The sequence below is a fragment of the Gracilinanus agilis genome, chromosome 4, assembly GCF_016433145.1.
Source record: "Gracilinanus agilis isolate LMUSP501 chromosome 4, AgileGrace, whole genome shotgun sequence".
NCBI lineage: Eukaryota > Metazoa > Chordata > Mammalia > Didelphimorphia > Didelphidae > Gracilinanus > Gracilinanus agilis.
The window spans coordinates 328,832,459-328,852,833 of record NC_058133.1 but is presented as its reverse complement, the minus strand read 5'-3'; the positions used below and the strand labels follow the sequence as shown (position 1 = coordinate 328,852,833).

Here is a 20,375-nt window from a genome sequence, read left to right as displayed (position 1 = left end):
CGGGAAGTGAATTGATTAGGAAGGAATAGATGACTATTTCAAAGTCTTCATCTGGTATATGTGTCTTCTTTCAAAACATGACAAACATGGAAATATGTCTTATATGATAACACATTTTATGTCATATATCATTACCTGCCATCTTGGGGAGAGGGCAAGGAAGAGAAGAAAGGAGAGAACCTGGATTGAATAATGTCAGAAAAGGATTCTTAAAAATTATATCGAAACATAAAAATTAAAAAAAAATTTGATACCCTCAACAAAGTCTTTATCAGAGAAGGAGAGGGAAGATAAAGGATAAGATAAAAGTTAGAAGGAATCATGAGGTAAAGTGAAGATTATTTAAGGATGGAGGAGACATTAAAAAAAAAAGTAAAAGAGAGGGGCAGTTAGGTAGCACAGTGGACAGAGCATGAGTTCTGGAGTCAATAGGACCCAGGTTCAAATCTACCCTGAGACACTTCCTAGCTGTGTGACTCTGGGCAAGATACTTAACTCCAATTTTTACTGAATTTCTGCCCTGGAAGCAATACTAAGACTGAAGGTAAGGGTTAAAAACAAAACAAAACAAAACAAGACAGTATTTTTAGGTAACCTGGAAGGAGCTAGTAGAAAGGGAGAGGCTGAAGATATAAAGAAAATATGGAGATGATAGAAGGGGGGTAATCTCATGGAAAAGACATTTGGATAGTCAGCCCATACCTCTCCCTATTTCACCCATCATTTTACATTTCTTTTAAACCCTTATCTCCCATCTTAGAATCAATATTGTGTATTAGTTTCTAGGTAGCAGAGTGGTAAAGGCTAGGGATTGGGGGTTAAGTGACTTGCCCAAGGTCACACAGCTTGAAGTGTCTTAGGGTAGATTTAAACCCTGGAGCCCTGGTCTCCAGGCCTGGCTTTCAATCCACTGAGCCATCAGCCTTTCTCCTCCACCCTTATTTTACATTTGAGGAAATATGGCCTCAGGTCAAGTGACTCACCCAAATCACAAAGATAGTAATTTGAAAACATGTTCTCCTACTTCGGATCCCATGGTCTTCCTACTTTACAATGCTGCCTTTCAGGTAGTTTTTGACAATTAAGGATAATTAGAAGTTGCCTGTGTACAAGAACCACTAGAAATAGTTCATTTATATTAGAGTTGAAGTTCTTTAATAAAATCACTATTTAGATTTATGACTTAGATACCTCCCTTTTCTTGTTCTTATTCCGAGTGATTTGATCCAAACTCTTATTGTTACTGGAAAAGTTTTCAATTATCAATAATCATGCCTCAGATAAATCTCATTGGCTACGATACTGCCACTGCCCAAAGCTTTATTGTCACTGGAAAAAAGAAGGAAGAGAACCAAGAACAAGACAAACTATTTAACCAGAGTGAGAAATAGTGGATGCTATTTCTGTTCTGTATGAATCTTTGCTGATGTCAAATAGCCTTTAGTGTGAAAGCCTACTAGTTTTGGATTCTGTCTTGGAATCAATACAAGTATCAGTTCAAAGGCAGGACTAAGCAATTGGGGTTAAGTGACTTATCCAGGGTCATGTAGCCAGGATGTTTCTGATGTCAAATTTGAACTCAGGTCCTCTAGACCCTGGGCTCTATCCACTATGCTATCCAGCTTCAGACATTTACTAGCTGTGTGGGGAAAATAATAGCACCTACCTTGAAGACTTGAAAGGATCAAACAAGATAATGTAGTACTTGTTTATCGATTGATTGACTAGAAAGGTTTAACTGAAATAATTTTGGAGTAGACTTTTGATTTCACTGGCATAGGAACTGCTTGATAAGAATCCTCAAACGTGTACCTTCTCTTCAATTTATAGGCATTGAGATTTCAAGTGACTAGACTAAGGTCACTCAATACATATCCACAAGTGAGGCTTGAAACCAAGTCTTCCTGATGCCAAGGTAAGCTCTCTATCTACCAGACCAATTTATAAATATGATATATAAATTCAGGGTTTTATGTAGCCTAAGAGGCTTGGTAACGATGCAAATATGACTTGTTGAATTAGCAGAAGGAAAAGCAGAGGAATATCTTTACAATTCTATTTCTAGAAAGACTACCAGTCAGGGAATTATGAGATTAAAGATAGAAAAACAAATCCTCTGTTATAAACAGTCAAGGAAAACCTCCATATTGGCAGTGTTGGAAAGGGAAAAAAAAGGTACACATTTGTATATATGAATATCAATAAGCGTATATGTATATATGCATTTCTCATTCTGCACTCTGAATTTTCTGCCTCTCTATCAGGAGACACATAGTATATTTCATCCTAAATCCTCTGGAATTGTGGTCAGTCATTTTATTACTTCTTTCAAAGTTATTGTCTTTGTAATGTCATTATTATATATACTATTCCCCTGATTCTTTTCCTTTCACTCTACATCAGTTCATAAAAATTTTCCTAGGTTTCTCTGAAACTGTCTACTTCATAATTTCTTAAAGTACAATAGCATTTTATCACATTTACATACCACAACTTACTTATTGATTCTTCAATTGAGTGGTAACCTCTCATTAACATTTTTGTTACCTCAAAAATATGTTTTAATATAATATAAATATATTTATAAAAATAAAATAAAAAATATATTTTTATCTTTCGAGTTTGCTTTGTTTAGGATTAATTCCTCCCTTATTCTACCTGCCCTCTATTTTGCTTTTCTCCTATTTCTCTGAGTAAAATGTATTTCTGTGCCCAAATCAGTGTGTATGTATGTGTGTGTGTGTGTGTGTGTGTGTGTGTATAAGAGTACATACTTGAAATATACTTGCCTTCTTTGATCAGTTTTTTTTTTTTTTTATCCTTACCTTCCATCTTGGAGCCAATACTGTGTATTGGCTCCAAGGCAGAAGAGTAGTAAGGGCTAGGAAATGGGGGTCAAGTGACTTGCCCAGGGACACACAGCTGGGAAGTGTCTGAGGTCAGATTTGAACCTAGGACCTCCCATTTCTAGGCCTGGTTCTCAATTCACTGAGCAACCCAGCTACCCCTTTGACCAGTTCTGATGAGAGTAAAGGTTTGGGTGTCAAACATTCTTCCTCAACCACCCCTCCCATCCCCACTCCTTTCCCCTTATGTTTGAATAGACTTCTACGTTTACAACCCCATTTTTACATGAAATAATTTTCCCTAAAAGCTTTCCTTTCCCTTGTCTTCGTGGTATATCCCTCTTCCCTTCTCTTTTCAATTTTTTAAAAAAAAGATCATCAAAATATAACAAAGCAACTTGGAGGCCCTCTGCCTAAGTAGACTTCCTGCATACATTCCCTTCATGATGGTAGGATTGCCATCCTAGGACACATGTATTGTCTCTCTCTATTTGAATTCACGAAGTTTATCTCTTATGGTGTTCGTTCAGGTTTGCCTTTTTATGTTTCTCTTAAATCCCATGTTTGAACTTGGTAAAAGAGTTTTTATTATTAATTTCTCCTTTTTTATATTTGAGAGGAAAAGGAGTAACCATATTTTTCAGCAAGAGACTCCCTGCTGTGCAGGTTGTCAGTTAGGGACTCCCAGCTATGCCGCTTGGCAGTTGGTGACAGTTAGAAGGGTGTGGGTTTGTAAGTGGAAGACTATTGGAAAGGCCTTTTTTCTCTGGGTCTCATGGGGAGAGGATGTGTGACTTGCTCTCTCCAGCTGGAGACAGAGAAACTGAATTAAGGTCTTAACAGCCTTATTGATTATCAATTAACTTGGGTAGATAGGTAGAGAGTGGTTATATTATTAGAATTCAGTCATAATTATTTTTCATATTTATAAGTGAGAATAGGAGAGTAGGCTAGGGCTTTGGCCAATCAGAAGATACTGCCCTCTTAGGCAGATAGATGTAGGGTTTTTATAGAGAAATTTAGTTAGGATTAGGATCTGGGGTATAGTTATAAACAATTATAAGATTACTTTCACTTTCCTCCTTCCTATTTCCTATCCATATTTCCTAATAATAAATTAAGTGTTTTGCATTTAATAAACTGCACACTGGCTTTTGTTCAAACTCCTACCCCCAAATAATTTAACCCTTCACAAACTACAAAGTTTTTATGCAAATCTGGTCTTTTTCATCAGGAACATTTAGAAGTCTTCTACTTCATTAAAGGTTTATATTTTCCTCTATATGATTCCATTGTACTTAGTTTTTCCAAGTTGTTTTTGACTCAGTGGTGTGCTAGTGCCAACTCCTACCAGTTCACTGCTTGTTAAGTTTTCGGTGTGAGCATTTATGCCTCAGAAATCAACAAAGCTACAAATCAGAGTCTGATTTTTTTTTTTAATGATTGTGTATTTACAAAAATAGTGTAAAAATGTTAATTCAGATAAAAGCTTTTTTTTTTAAGAGCCAGTTCTTAAAAATTTATTAACAACCTCCCTCCTGCCCTGGCCCCTATCCCCCATAACCTTATATCCTTTGTCTTCTGAAATATCTTATTCCAAACTCTCTATTTCTTTATGGTAGTGGCTATTGAAGTGTATGTAATTTAACTGTGATTCTTGTACTTGAATTCTTTCTGGCTGCTTGCAGTATTTTTCCTTTGATCTGTTGCCTATAGATTTTAACTACGGTTTCCCTGGGAGTTTTCATTTTGGTGTTTCTTTCAGGAAGTGTCTGGTAGATTCCTTCTATTTCTACTTTGCACTCTGGTTCTAAAGGATTAGAATAGTTTTCTTTTATGATTTCTTAAAATAAGATGTCTATGTTCCTTTTTTGGTCTTGCCTTTCTTGTAGTCCAATGATTCTTAAAGCAGCTAGATGGTTTAATGGGTATAATGCTGGGCCTGGAGACAGGAAGACTGGAATTCAAATCTGATTTCAGACATTTACAGTTGTGTGACCCTGAGTTGTCACTTAAACTCTGTTTGCCTTAACCCAATAGAGAAGGAAAGGCAAAGTCCTTCAGTGTCTTTGCCAAGAAAACCTTATAATATCATTCATTACAGAGAGTCAGATACAATTGAACAACCATTTTTAAGTTTTTCTCTTTGGTCTCTTCAACAGATTAGTTGTTTTTGCTATGAGATATCTTATATTTTCTTCTATTTTTTTCAGTCTTTTGACTTTGTTTTAATATTTCTTGCAATATTGAGTCATTTGGCTCCAATTTGGTCCATTTTAGTTTTCAGGAAGTTTATTGCTTAGGCAAGGTTTTTTTACCTCGTGCTAAGATGTTATTTCTCTTTCCATTTTTTTCTTTCAAATGTCATTTCTTTTCTTTTCTTCCCCTAGTACTCTAATTTATTGAAAAAGAAAACAAACAACAAACCATTTTAAATTCTTTTAGAGCTTGTTTCATCTCTTCTAGCAATTCTATTTGAATCTGTGCCCAAACTATATTTTTTCTTTGAGACATTTTCTTGGAAGATATTTTGGAATAATTCTCTTGAGTTTTTGTCCTGAGTGTCTCTGTTACTATAATACATTTACGTGGTGGGATTCTTTTGTTTTATTTGCCCATTTTTCTATTCCAGGAAGCTATTTGGCACAGTGGATAGAATGCTGGGCCTAAATTCAGGAAGACTTGAGTTCAAATTTGACCTCAGACAGTTATTAAATGTGTTTCACTATAGGCAAATTGCAAAACAAACAAATAAATAAATAAATCTCTATTTGTCTCAGTTTCCTCAACTGTAAAACTGTAAAATAATAGCACCTAACTCAAAGGGTCATAGTAAAGATCAAATGAGATAATATTTATAAAGCCCTTAATACTTTGCCTACATCATGTAGATGCTTAATGAATGTTTATTGATTGATATTGATTAATTCCCTTCCTATTTCTAGACTTTGAACTTGATGTTAGGGCTGGGCTTTGCAAACTTCTGGAGGAAGTATCTGGGGTAATCCTTTTGCTATTTTCTTGGGATGATGAATGTTGAGTTATTCCAGGATCTCAGAGACAGCACAAGCTGAGGACCTGAAAACTTTCAATGGTTCCACAGTGGTCTGTGATTACTGCCTCTCTGGTCTGAGTTTTTCAAGTTCCTGACCTAGTTTTGAATCTTAGCAACAGTAAACCAGTGCTGGGCTGTCACTCTTAGACAGTTGGGAAGCTCTGATAGTTTGGTGACAGAATTGCAAAGTTCCTTTTGTTCTGGTATTCCTTTAATAGTGATTCCTCTCTGCAGGTTCACACTGAGCTAGAAATTGGAACTGAGATCCTGCTCTGCTCCTGGGGTTGCCAACCATGACAATACTGCCTGCTTTTAAACTTGTTTCTAGCTTACTACACAGTCTACACACTTCATCTTGGCACAGTTCCTTCTTTAATCTAGCCTGGATTGGTGTCATGGAATAGGCAGTAAATGAGAAAGCTTCCAGTTGGCACCTGTTTCCACACCCCGCATAGGGTTATGGTGCCCTGGTATAGGTTTGGGGTCTCTGTTGGCCTTGGTACACATTTTCTTCCTGAGTTAGAATGCTCTGGTTGTCCCATTGTTTGTAGATCTTTTGCCTGTCTCTTTATAGTGAACTGGGCTGGAAAAGTGACCCACTGTGACTTTTTCTTGGATTTTTCTATCATGATTAGCCCTGTTGCATTTTCTAGATCTGTTTGGAGGAGTACGGGGTGTGGGGATGGAACTTACTAGATTTTTTCCTATTACTCTGTCATCTTGGCTCTGCTCCCTAAAGATATATATTTTTTCATATTTTAGAGCTACTTTGTGATTTATTATTTATCTTTTTATTGTTTGATTTTTTTATTTTAATTTCAGAACTTCCCTCAATACAGAGATGGGGAGGGGTATAGAGCCTATGCAATGCAAACCAGCCCTTCTGAAATTTGTATAGTCTTAGAAAAATGTTATGAATTTTATGGTCTATGAAAATTTTATAGCCTTAGAGAAAGCCCAGAGTAGATAAATGACTTGCCTAAGCTCATGTAGCTAGTGTGTGGGTCAGAGGCTAGAATCCAAGTCTTCCTTTCCTGTCTTTGAGCTCTCCATTCTTAATAACATGATTCCTCTTATAATGCTAATCATTTTTCTTTGTTTCAAAGTTTGATAATGCATCTTTCTCTGAGGTGCTATTTTTGTTGGAAGCCTTATTTTCTAGGATATAGCATGATTTAAGTCACATTTAATATAATTTTACATTGATAGAGAGCCAGGCCTGGAGATGGGAAATTCTGGGTTTAAATCTGGTCTCAGACACTTCCTACTTGTGTGATTCTGGGCAAGTCACTTAACCACAATTGCCTATCCCCTATTGCTCTTCTGCCTACTAGTATGGTTTCCAAGGCAGAAGGTAAGGGTTTTAAAAATAAAAATCTTACCTTGACATAAGCCTTTAAGGTTTTCAAAACACTTTACAAATATAGCAGGACACTGCAAATCAGTGTTTTGTTTTTTTATTTGTTTGTCCCCTTTCTCTCTCCCCCTCACCCCCCACAAAGTTCTATATAAACATCTATTTCTTTAGAGTCTTCTGGGAGCTTTAGAACTATGATTCTTTCTAATAAGGCAGTTCTTCCTCACATTGGAGATCTCGTATCCACCAGCAGACCCCGATTTCCTGTATTTCAGCACATATGCATTCTGTAATTTGGGAAATAGTCATCTGGCTGGTAGGTGTTTCTAAGTCCACTAGTCTATCTGTCTAGATAATCAGTTATGGCATAGGAATATGCCATTAGTCACCTTCCAGTCTCCTGCCTATAGCACTTAGTTGTCCAGAGTCACCCCAGAAGCAATGGAGGTAGAAACTGAACCCAGTTCTTCCTGGTTGCAAGGCCAACTCTCTAGCAATGCTGCTTCTTATGGGGGGTGGGGTGGATTTGAGGAGAGGAGAGACAGACAGACAGACAGAAGACAGAGACAGAGAGAGAAGAGTAGAGAAAGACAGAGACAGAGACAGAGAAAGAGAGAGACAGAGACAAAGACAGAGAGAGAGAGAGAGACAGACAAGCAGAAAGACAGAGACAGAGAGAGAGGGATAGAGATAGAGAGAGACAGAAAAGAAAAAAAAAAATAGCCAAATTGCTTATTTGGAGGTGATGTGTGATATGGTGGAATGAGTACTAACTCCAAATAGGAGTTAGGGAACCTGAGTTTGAAATATGAAGCTTGTTACTTGTTACTACTTTTGTGGTCTCTGGTAAGTTACAACTTCTCTAGGCTTTACTTTTTTCATCTGTAAAATGAAGGTGCTGGTATAGATTATAGGCTTTGGGCCTGAAAGGTTATCTAGTTCAACTTTTTCATTTTACAGATGAAGAAACTAAGGTTTAGAGAGGTTGTGACTTCTCAAAGGCTTCACAGATAGACAGGGGCAAAACATAGATTCTAACCCAGGTCTTTAACTATAATCCAATTGACTTGTTTTGTTATCATACCGCTTAATTTTCTCAAAGGTTTTTTCCAGCTCTAATTCCTACGCTATACATCAAAGTGTTGTCTTCCTTTCCCCTTATTAAAAAAAAAAATTCTTTACCTTCTGTCTTACAATCAATACTAAATATTTGTTCCAAGACAGAAAGAGTAGTGAAGGCTAGGGAAATTGTGGTTAGGTGACTTGCCTAGGGCCACATAGGAAGTGCCTGAGGCCAGATTTAAACCCAGGTCCTCCTGACCAGGGCTGGGACTCTGTCCACTATGTTACACGACTGCCCCTCCCATATTGTTTTGGTTGATTTTTTTTCTCTTTTCTGTCTATTGAAATGGCTTTCAAAGGCAATTTTTTTTAGCCAAATGAATTTTAACAGAAAATAAATGTAAAGATGTTTATCTTTTCTGAGGTTTGTGTATCTAGGGAATAGGAAGGGAGGAAAAAGAGGATAAGCATTTAGTGTCTACTATGTTTCAGAAAAATATCCTAAATACTTTATAAATATTATCTCATTTGAACTGATTTGATATCTAGCAGCAAAGAACTCAATTACTTCCATTATTTAAAATATAATATTTATTTTAAAGAATAGGATAAACCAGGATTTGATAACTGTTTCCTAAACCCAACAAATTTCTCAGACTGCTAATATACCAAATCTCAATTTATATTTATTTTTTCAAGACACAAATACATCATTAGTGAACTGGTCCAATCATTTTGGAGAGCAATCTGGAATTTTGCTCATATAAAAGCCCTTAGACCCAGCAATACTGTTGGATCTATTTCCCAGGGTGATCAGGGAAAAAAGCAAAAGACTGTGTGTTCTAAAATATTTATAGGAGCTCTCTTTGTGGTGGCAAAGAACTGGAAATTGAGGGATACCCAACAATTGGAGAATAGTAAAACAAATTGTGGCATATGATTGTGATGGAACATACTTCATCATAAGAAATGATGAGTAGGGTAATTTAAAAAACATGGGAAGACTTTCATGAAATTATGAAAATGAAATCGAATAGAGAATCAAGAGAACATTATCTATGGCTACAGAATTAATGTGTGAAGGATAATTTGTGAATATCCAGCTCTGGAGAAAGAACTGATAAGTAGAAACAAGACAGTTCATATATTCATGTTTTTTGCCAATTGATGCCTTCTCTATTTCAGGGTGGGGAGGGTGGGAGGGTGGTACCCTGGAATTTTAATATAACCAACAAATAAATTAATAATAAAAACTCAGAAAATAGTTTTATTATTTCCTTTCTTAAAAGGTATACCAGCACTTGGCTCCTTTTTTTTTTTTTGAGATTAATATTTTATTTTTTTAGAAAAATTTTCCATGGTTACACAATTCTTGTTTTTACTTTCCCCTTTACCCCCCCTCCCCTTTTTTTAATTTTAAAAGTAAGGTGCATACTAGGTCTTCTACTTTAATCCCATTGGTAGAGGTCAGTTACCCAAGGCCTTAATAAGTGTTTAACACTTTTAGGAATCCTAACAATAAAAGTGCTGTAAAAATCTGCCCCTGAGGAAATTCAGTTGGGTACTTTAAGATGGGGAAAGTTTATATAACGGACCACTTTTTTCATGACTTCCAATATCCTCTCAGAAGAACAAGCAAAATTTCATTTTGCCTATTTCCCTCAATATACTCATTTCCATCAATCCTCTTTAGAACTTAGAAAAATCTAAAAGTGGGTGATATGCAATATATTTAAAGTTGTGTGGTTATGTTACATTTAGCATCCAAAGCAGTAATTGATGTGAGATGCAGCAGCTGACATGGGATATTCCAACCATTATTAAACTCTGGAAGTGAAGTCTCATCAGGTGGTCCCAGAAAAGATAGTATCTGTTTCATATCTTCCTGATGTAGGTTTTGTGACCTTTAAATAATGAATACTCTACTCATTATAACTTTTTTGAAGGGGTGGGAGTTGGAGAATGTGAATGTGGAGATGGGAATCTGACCTTCTGAACTCTCAGTAAAGCAACCTCTTTCAAGGCAGTTTGGAAATTATTCTGCAACTAAGTTTTAGATTGCTGTTTGGAATTGAGGTGAGAAAGTTAAATGACTTGACCAGGGTCACAAAGAGTCAGTGATTATATGAGGCCAGTTCTCTGAATTCACTAAGCTGGGCTGCTCTTAGTGAATTTCTTTAGTGGGATATCAAAGAAGACAGTTGTTAGCAGTAGGGTCTTCGATAATGGAAATGACTTTTAAGTTTATTTTAGAGTAAACACTGTAACCTACTTATTGTACCTAGCTGGGGCACATATGGGAATATGATAAATCACATTCATGTAAATACTCAATAAATAAATAATATTTTGGTGCAAATGTAAAAATATTTTCAGACTGTTATATAACTTAGGATCATTTTAAATGAAAGTATAGCAAACTTTCCTCCAAAACTATGGTCTCGATGGTGACTCAGGGAAAAATGGTCTTTCTGGGAAATCAATTCAATACATTTTTTTGTTAAAAACAGAAGGAACTTTAAAGAAGAAGAATGTTTCTATCAAAGTGAGCAGTGCTCTTTTACTCGAAGTTAGCTTTCCAGGGAAAACGTCCTTAAGTCGCCAGTGAAATAAAAAATGTGCCTTTGTCTTGGAACCTTTGTAGCCAGTAAAGGGTTACAAAGGAGATGTCACTTCAAATGATAATAACTAGCAGCCAAAGTTTTCCTCTAAGTTGCTCAGACCCGTGTAGGAATTTGCTTCGAATTGTGCGGACAGTATCCACGAGGATGATCTGGAGGGCTTCCAAGCGGGGCAGAAATCGAAACGATTGCACAACCTTAAGCCGCGGGAGGAGGGTTTCTATTCCAAATTGGGCCTCGCTCCTCAAGGAGGGGCGGCCGGTCGAACGAGAGGGCGCGGGGACTGCCAGCTTGCAAGAGTATCTTCGAGGACCATCTTCCCAGCCCGTCCTCCAGCCTCCGAAAGCAAAGGCAAGCTTCAGGCGCCACCACCTTGGAGCCTGCGGGGTCGAGAGCGCGTAGGCACCCCGGGGCTCATCTCATTTCTCGCAGAGCGTGTGTGTATGTAGCTGCGCTTCCCGATCGGCGGCTCAGAGTAGAGCATGGGACAGTTCCACCTCGAGTTGGGCTCCCGCGGTCCCAGCCCCGCCGCGTGTCTCTTATTCTCGCCGCCTCCTTCGCTCGTCCCCTCCCCCCCGCAGTCCCATTGTCTCCCTCGCCTCGCCCCGCCCCGGGGGACACGTGCGCCGGCAGCTTCCCGAGCGAGCCGAGGGAGAGCGAACGGGCGGCGGCGGCGGCGGCGGCGGCGCTAGCGGTTGGGGCTCCGCGCTCACGGCCGGTGGGTGTTCTAAGGGAAGGACAGCGTTCCGAGAGTGACCCCCGCACTCTCCCTCCTCCGCGGCTGCCAAACTGCAGGCGAGGGTGGGGTGCGTGGGTAGGAGACTACTGGTGGTGGCATGTGTGCTGGAGTGGGGGTGGGGTAGGGAGATGTCTGTCTCCTGACAAAGGAGAACGAGTGGGACACGCCGACCCGGCCCGCCCCGCCCCGCCTAGCGGGGGGGTGGGTGGGAGGAGGAGACGGGAGGGGAAGGGGCGGGTCACTCATTCACTGTCGTACCCCTTCGTGGCCGCTCGAGCGGAAGGGCGGGGTTTTGAGCACCGCCCACTTAGTGGCGAGGGACTGGGGGGAGCTGAGGAAGGTGGCTGGGCGCGGGGCGGAGCTCACGGGCGCGCGACCCGGCGTAGTCGTCGCCGTCTCACGTCAGCGCGGGAGAGAGAAAGAGAGGGGCTGAAACCCTCTCGGGGAGAAAGAACTAGTGGGAAATAGGGAGGAAAGCAAGCAAGAGGGAGAGGTCGTTTCGCGGAGTTTGAGAGTTCGGGCGGTAGTATTGAGTGGGGAGGGAAGCAGAGAAGTCGAGCCGGGGAGAATAAGGTAGAAGAGGTTACTAGGAGTGTTGGGGAGGGGGGAGGAGGAAGGCTGAGTCTGTGTGTGTTAGGGGAAAGCGGACGCGCGAGGGGGGGGGGGTCACGCGGAGGCGCGCGCGCACCGGGAGCGCGCTCGGAGGCGAGTGGAACTGGATCGGGTTTGCTGCCAGCGGCGTGAGCTTCGGCCGCCATTTTACAACAGCTCCACTCGCGCCGGACACAGGGAGCAGCGAGCACGCGATTCCCGCAACCCGATCCCCTCAGACAGGATTTACCCGCGGCAGCCCAACGGGGAGGTAACGACCACGGGGACCTGCCGGGTTGGGAGGGGGACACTAGGCTCTAAGGCGCGGCGACATTGTGGGGGGGAGGGAAGGAAAGAGAGGGCGGCGCGGGGAGGGAGAAACCGGCTTTTCTGGAAAATGGATTCCAAGGGGGAGAGGAGCACGTTGGCTGGTGTTGCCTGAGACTAGGCCGCGGCCCCCGGCGCCGCCTCCGCTTTTTCTTCTCGCCCATGTGCTACTGCCGTCCGGGCTTTGTCTGCAGCGCCGGAGGGAGGAGGCGCCTGCCTCGGAGCTTTTGAGTACCCCGTGCCGACTGCGGGCGGGCGGCGGTGCCTGAGTTGCTTGCTGTCGTGGCTGGTGCCGTGGGTCTGGTCCTCGCGGGGGGGAGGGGGCGCTGGGCCCCGCGAGCAGGCAGGCGCCAGGCAGTAGGCGGTTCGGGCTCGGGGAATAGGTCCGCGGGGCAGGTGGTGGAGCAGGGCCGCCCGGGGAATTCCCTCACGCCGGCTCCCGCTCCGACGGCTCTGCCCCGTTGCGGGAGGGGGTTGCCCCAGAGCTGCAGAGTCATTGCACCGGTTGAGGGGGTGGGGGAGTTGTATAACGTGCTGTCGGTCACGTATTTGTGGGACTGGAGCGTTCCGAGGTTGAGAACGGGACTGGAGATAGTGCCGCCGCCCCGGGAGCCGCTCTGGGGAGAGCCATGTGTCACGGCGGAGATGGTGGTGCTTGGTGGAGGGGGGAGGGGGAAACCATGGGAAGGGGAGGGAGAGGCCTTGGCCTGGAGTTGTCTCCTGCCGCCTTTTGGGGTGGGGGACGGCGGCAAGGTTGTTGTTACCTTGGGGGCTCTCTTCCTTGTGAAGGGTGCTGCTGGAGTCTGGTGTGGCCTTTGCCACTGTGGCCTTGGGGCTCAGTGTTCAGACGTTGGAGGAAGTTGTAGGACATTTGAAGGCGCAGAGCACGTGTTTCTAATGGGCTCCTGGCGGCCGTGGTGGTAGAGCCTCTCTGCTCTGGGTGAGGAGCTTGGGGGGATGGGATGCGGGCTTGGGGAGTTGTGGGGTGGGGGGGAGTTATCTGAGCGCTTTGTTCCTTTTGCTGGTTATCGATTCAAACGCGGCAGGCGGGAAAAAGTATACAGTTTGGAGCTTTACTCTAGAGGTAGAAGACTTGACTTAATCTCTAGGTTTCTCTTATCTTTTGCCACTTCTCCACACACCTCTTTTACTGAGCGGCGCTGCTGCAGGTGGCATGCTACCACTGTTTGTAAAGTACTTCCTAGTTAATGTGTTAGGTGAGTTCAGGGGTGATGCTCCGAGTAAAAGTGATTTTATTTTTCTGCTCTATAACTTGAATCAGTTGTCAGGCACCAGTTAGTGTCTTTCAGGTAGGTGCTGGTTGGTTATTGTAATAAGTGATAGGCAGTGGACAGACTGGGACTCCAATATTGTCATCTTTGACCTTTTTGAAGAATGTAGGTTAATTTTGCCTATTGCATTTAAACAGATCTCTGGAAACATGGCTACTGAACATGTTAATGGGAATGGTACTGAAGAGCCCATGGATACTTCTTCTGCAGTTACCCATTCTGAGCATTTCCAGACATTGCTTGATGCTGGTTTACCACAGAAAGTTGCTGAAAAACTAGATGAAATTTACGTTGCAGGTAAGACACAACTTGCAAAATCATTATGAAATTTGTCTATTGGATTTCTGGAATTAAACTAAAAGCAACTTTTTGTGGTTTCCAATTAGTATGGGGACTGCAGTTTTGATTTTGTGAAAATTTTTCTATTTTTGAACTAGAAATTAGGTCTGAGGCTAACTGCTTAAAGTATGGAGGGGAGGGGATAGACCAGGTAGGCAGGCTGGCAAAGGGGTTCAGTTGATTGTGTATAAAACAATAGCAACAGATGTTAATGGTGGGAGCAGGTGATGTTTTTGGTTTTCTACTAGGATTCTTGCTAAGTAATTTTGAGTAGCTTTAGATTTGCTTATGTATTTTTCTTTGGTGATGGTATTTGTTTTCACATAGCAATTGGAATTGAGTTGAAGTTTCAATTGGAATATCTGTTGTATAGATTGATTTTTAGTTTTTATGAGGTAGGATCAATATTGTAGCAATTATTTAGTTTTTGAGACTAAACTTAGCCGTGAAGCATGTTATTTTAGTGAGAGTGTTATTGGATAAAATTTTTGTTGAAATAATTGAAATTTCCCTCTAATCATCCTGGGGAAAATGTGCTACATAAACTAACTACTAATTAGTAAACATTTTTTTCCCCTAGGTTTAGTTGCACACAGTGATCTAGATGAAAGAGCAATTGAAGCTTTAAAAGAATTTAATGAAGACGGTGCATTGGCAGTACTTCAACAGTTTAAAGACAGTGATCTCTCACATGTTCAGGTAATGTTCACTAATTTATAGTACTGCTACCTTGTGACTGCTTGATAATACATTTGAATTCTCTTGTGCCTTGTGGAATTTTTGTTATGAAGAAGGATGTAACAGTTACTATTAAAATTAATTTTTTATAGAACAAAAGTGCCTTTTTATGTGGAGTCATGAAGACATATAGGCAGAGAGAAAAACAGGGGACCAAAGTGGCCGATTCTAGCAAAGGACCAGATGAGGCAAAAATTAAGGTATGTGCCTTTAAATTTTTTTCCTTTGAAAATGAATCAGTGTCTTGAGAGTTGTGAACTTTTTCTGTAAATGACTTACAGTATGGTTTGGGAAAGCTTCCTTAGCCTTTTTTATGTCTGGAATTTAAAATTTTAATGTTGAGAATAAGTTCGTAAGAAACATTTATGAAATAAACTTTATAACCTAATGTTTGGGTTGTAAATCACATCTGTTTCAATAGTTTTTCATGGCTTTGGTAAATATTTGAAAATTAAATGACTTGATAAGAGTCTGTTATTTACTGTTAATATCTGGAATTCAATTAACATTTGTCTAGTTGTTTATTTTATACCAAATGAGTGAGGGGATAGGTCTAATCCCATAGATTGTAGGAAAATGTATGCCTTTTTGGCATAGATTCTCCCCTTGATGTTCTGATGTATCATCAGGAAATGTTCAGAATTTTTTTTTCCTGTTTAGTTTGTTACCTTAAAAACTATAGGAAATATATAATAGGTATTTAAGGCACATATCCCTGCTTACCTCCAGGTTCATCTGCTTTAGCTGTAGAGAGATCCATTATGTTGGAACTCAAGAACAGATTTAAAATCTGTTAAATCATAGATTTAAGAATTACTGATAGGAGCTAGCAGAAATGGGAGGGTAAAGGGAATGGTATGGAGGTAATAGGAGAAGTTAGGTGTAGGCTTGAGGGGAATGAGTATAGGATATTGTTGGTCATGGGAGAGGAGTTGATATTTAGCCAGACACCAAAGGAGATAGCTGAAATAGTCACATTATTAATTCTTGAAGTTTATTGAGTTAAACTGTATATATGTGGTAAATCAATTTTTTGAAAAGTCAATATACTTTTGGGCTGTTGTATTTTATAAACTATCATACCATAAATTTGAATTGGATGAAAAGTAATTCAAGCTATAAAAATATTGTTTAAATTTTTCAGTGTATTGTGATATGTAACTAAATCCAGATTCTTTAACAAATGTGGAAGGCCATTATAATATCATGAGAACTTTTTCTGAATTTAATGTAAATATCACAGTCTGTGGCATTTTCTTTGTGTTCCCTGGAAAAGGAATGTACCAGATTTTATTGTCCATTGAACTTTTCTGAAGGAAAAGGAAATAGAGAATGTGTTGTTTTGACATAGGATGCAAGTTAGGGAGTGCTATACCTTTATCTTTTTTGAAAGTATAATAGTTTGATTCATAAAAACTGTCAATAAAGTTTTGATTTGTAATGATTCACAATTATTTTTGGAAGGAGGGAAATAAAAGCATCTTTGAATTTTCTTGACTTCAGTGATAGTTTTGTATTTCAGGTTTTGACACCCTATCTTAAGTATTTTAGGCAGACTGAACTTTGGAGGAATGTGCATGCAAAATTCACCTATTTTTTTCTTTTTTTAAAGTTCTACTTTACTTTTAAAGTTTTACTTAATATACAACGCAAGATTAATTGCAGTTATTTGAGCATCTTTAACTGTTTGATTAAGAGAAGTAACACCTAAAAGCTCAGTATAAAAAGTAAAGATATAACTGATAGAAATAAAACTTTTCCTTCAGTTAACTTTGAAAAATCTGATCATGAACTCAGTATATTAGAGCAATTATGGTACTTTATAATTAAATTCTATGAATAAGGTTAGAGTATTATTAAGAGTATGCTTCCGTGTCTTCAGTTCCCCTAAAATAATTACATAGTATTGAGTTGATTTTAAATCAAAGAAAAATGAATTTTTTTTTGTTTCCTCTCTGGATGTTTGCCTGTTAGAGTAATATTTAAGATTTTTAGATTTGGAAAATTAAGTCTCATGTAAATTTAAGTTTACATTTAAAAGTAACACCTAAAATATGTTTCAAGTGCACATTTCAAAATACTATTTAGATCCAGTATATAAGTATTCTAGAAAGTGTTTATAGTGTTAGAAGTACAGTGATCCCTCACCTATCGCAAGAGTTATGTTCCAGAGACCCCAGGTGAAAATCCATGAAATAGTGGCATCACATTTATTTTATTATTTATATATATTTTAAGGCTAGATAAGCCCTTCCACTCTCCTATAAACCTTTTCCATACTCTTAGCCTACAGTGACTGAGCCAATCAACGCCCAGGATACAGAACACAGTGCTGTGGTTGGTCGCCTTTCATTCCATTAACCAATAGTGTGCCATAATAAGTGTAACTATGTGATAGAGAATTAGATATATTTTATAAAAAACCTGCAGTCCAGTGAAGCAATAAGTGAACCATGATATAACGAGGGACAGCTGTACTATTAAAATCCTCAAGTTAATTTAAAGTAATTTAAGCTTTTCTGTGTAGTGTATTTTAATACTTTAAAAAACTTGAGTCACTGATATGTTTCTAGGTTGTTTGAAAAGTATTGGGATTGGGGGCAGCTGGGTAGCTCAGTAGATTGAGAGTCAGGCCTAGAGACAGGAGGTCCTAGGTTCAAATCTGGCCTCAAGACACTTTCCAGCTATGTGACCTTGGGCAAGTCACTTGACCCCCATTGCCTACCCTTACCACTCTTCTGCCTTGGAGCCAATACACAGTATTGACTCCAAGATGGAAGGTAAGGGTTAAAAAAAAAAAAAAAAGAAAGAAAAATATTGGGATTACATTGGGAAATTAAGGCCAATATGTTAAATTATAACCAGTCTTCTTAAAAGTTTGGTACCATAAAGATTAAAGTGGAATGAGTGGTAAATTAATCTATCGGCTTCTAGGCTGGATGAAACTGGGTGGATCCTAAACAGGTGGATGCTAGTAAATTTTTAGACCTAACTCTTAAGCCAAAAAAAAAAAAAACCCACCCAGAATCAAAGACCATCTAAGATGTTTTTATGTTTTTATTAAGTATCTTCTGCAAGCAGTTTGCTTAATTTGTTAATTGAAATCAATAAAATAACCTCTGTTAATTTTAGGGATTCCAAATCTTAAGTATAAGGTGCACAGTTTGGTGTAGGTCTGGGATCATAGGACTAACCCAGGTTTGAATCCTGCTTTGGCTACTTTTAATTCCTATATGGCATTTTATCTCTTTTCCTTATCTGTAAAATTGTGTTGGAATAGATTTCTTTGAGCTTTAAATATGTGATCCTATGAAATTGAGAACAGGTAATTAGAAAGTTTATAATGCTGCATACAGTGATAGGGATCTTAAATGTGTTTAATGTTACCATGTGAAAATAGGAAATTTAAGAAAATTTGGAATAAAAAAAATTAGGTATTGTTCTTTGGATCAAAACATTAATTTAATTGAATTTTTGAAGGCACTCTTGGAAAGAACAAGCTACACACTTGATGTGACCACTGGACAGAGGAAGTATGGAGGCCCTCCTCCAGATTCAGTATATTCAGGACAACAGCCTTCTGTTGGTACAGAGGTAAAGAAACATTTTTGTATTATAAGGTAAAAGTCCATAGAGTTAAGTATACTCATGAATCTTAACTGTATATGTATGTTTGTAGATATTTGTGGGAAAGATTCCAAGAGATCTGTTTGAAGATGAACTTGTTCCATTATTTGAAAAAGCTGGACCGATTTGGGATCTGCGCTTAATGATGGATCCTCTGACTGGTCTGAATAGAGGATATGCATTTGTAACTTTCTGTACAAAAGAAGCAGCTCAGGAGGCTGTTAAATTGGTGAGTTTTTTTTTTTTTAAATACTTAGGGTGATATTTAACCTTCAAATTTGATTTAAAAATACTTTTAGCAAATTATGCTCTAAAACATACTTAATGATGCACTAATCAAAATACTTTTATATATTTTTTCTGTGTTCATAGGCAGTATGGTGTACTAAAGTACTGGAATTTGGAATCAGCCTGGGTTCTGATTCTAGTTCTACTAATTTGTGACCTTGAGAGGAAGTTTTTAACCTTTCTGGAACTCATTTTTCTCTCATTTACAAAGTGAAATGGGTTTGATTAGATGGCCTTTCTTCTAAGATCCCTTGAAGACCCAAAGCAATGATTATAGCATTTCCTACCTGTGTGTTTGAATGGGAGATTTAAGATGATACTGCAAAATTCCTGAGAGCCCTTGACACATTTTACTTGTAATTTTTAAATGTATAGCAGTGGTTCCCAAACTTTTTTGGCCTACCACCCCCTTTCCAGAAAAAATATTACTTAGCCTCCTGGAAATTAAATTTTTTTTTAAAAATTTTAATAGCAATTAATAGGAAAGATAAATGCACCTGTGGCCATTACCGCCCACCCTGGATCTATCGCAGCACCCACCAGGTGGCGGTAGTGCCTGCTTTGGGAATCACTGATGTTAGAGGGTTGTAAAGCCTAAAGAATAATTAAGAAATAGCTTCATCAGATGTGATTCTGACAAGCTACTTGCTATTGACCCTCACATTGGTCTGCATCTGATTTAATGATTTGAAGCTGGCATGAAATTGTTAAGAAAAATTGTTAAGCTAATCAGCAAATTGATTAAAACCACTAGATGACTTTAGGCTAGGGGCGAAAGCCTGATAAACGTGTCTGTTAGGGCTGTTGTGTCTCCTATTGCTAAATGGGTTATTTTCATCCTGGGTTACAGTTAAAAAGGTTATTGACAGAACTTAAGAATTATGGCCAGTGACAACAGAAAATTAATGTATCTTTGGCTTTTAATTGTGTTTTGTGCTCTCAGTTTTGGGGGTTATTTGAAATACTTTAAATCAAACTGACATCTTCCCCTTGCCCATTGTATTTTTCTCCCTTAGGGTTAGGAGTACCAGCTAACTTTATTATTTTCCCAAGTAAAATATAAAAGGTAAATTTGCCTTCTCTTCTTCACACTCAAAGACAAATATAAAGTAATTTTTCATTCTCTGCTGATTCACTATTTTCTCCTATTCATGAGTAAATGTTGAATAGTTGAAAATTTTATGACTCATAAAATCAAGATATTTGGTGTATACTGGATTCTTAAGAAATATCTGTTGAAAGGATTTTAACCTTGTTGTCCCTTTTTTTAATTTTAATTTTTTATTTATTAAAAAAATAAAAACAAAAACCTTACCTTCCAATATTGTGTATTGGCTCCAAGGCAGAAGAGTAGTATGGGCTAGGCAATGGGGGTTGAGTGACTCCCCCAGGGTCACACAGCTAGGATGTGTCTTGAGGGCAGATTTGAACCCAGGAGCTCCTGTCTCCAGGCCTGGCTCTCAATCCACTGAGCCACCCAGCTAGCCCCTATG

The 20,375-nt window shown here is 39.2% G+C and overlaps 1 protein-coding gene and 1 pseudogene across 5 annotated transcripts in view; one reads left to right on the top strand and one right to left on the bottom strand.

The window, feature by feature from the left end:
* Nucleotides 1-1,232: 1,232 nt before the first annotated feature.
* LOC123248056 lies at nt 1,233-1,320 on the bottom strand (annotated as a pseudogene).
* An 11,060-nt stretch (nt 1,321-12,380) lies between these two features.
* The window catches only part of LOC123247450 (synaptotagmin binding cytoplasmic RNA interacting protein), a 33,132-nt gene continuing 25,137 nt past the window's right edge, over nt 12,381-20,375 (top strand). For 4 of the 5 annotated variants that reach the window (XM_044676348.1, XM_044676346.1, XM_044676345.1 and 1 more), the window contains exons 1-6: nt 12,461-12,542; nt 14,028-14,187; nt 14,810-14,928; nt 15,060-15,167; nt 18,448-18,561; nt 18,647-18,823. In XM_044676348.1, the coding sequence (XP_044532283.1) occupies nt 14,040-14,187; nt 14,810-14,928; nt 15,060-15,167; nt 18,448-18,561; nt 18,647-18,823 (666 nt within the window). In that variant the 5' untranslated portion in view covers nt 12,461-12,542; nt 14,028-14,039. Of the gene's footprint in view, nt 12,543-14,027; nt 14,188-14,809; nt 14,929-15,059; nt 15,168-18,447; nt 18,562-18,646; nt 18,824-20,375 lie in introns of all 5 variants that reach the window. The other variant, XM_044676349.1, reaches the window with a different exon arrangement.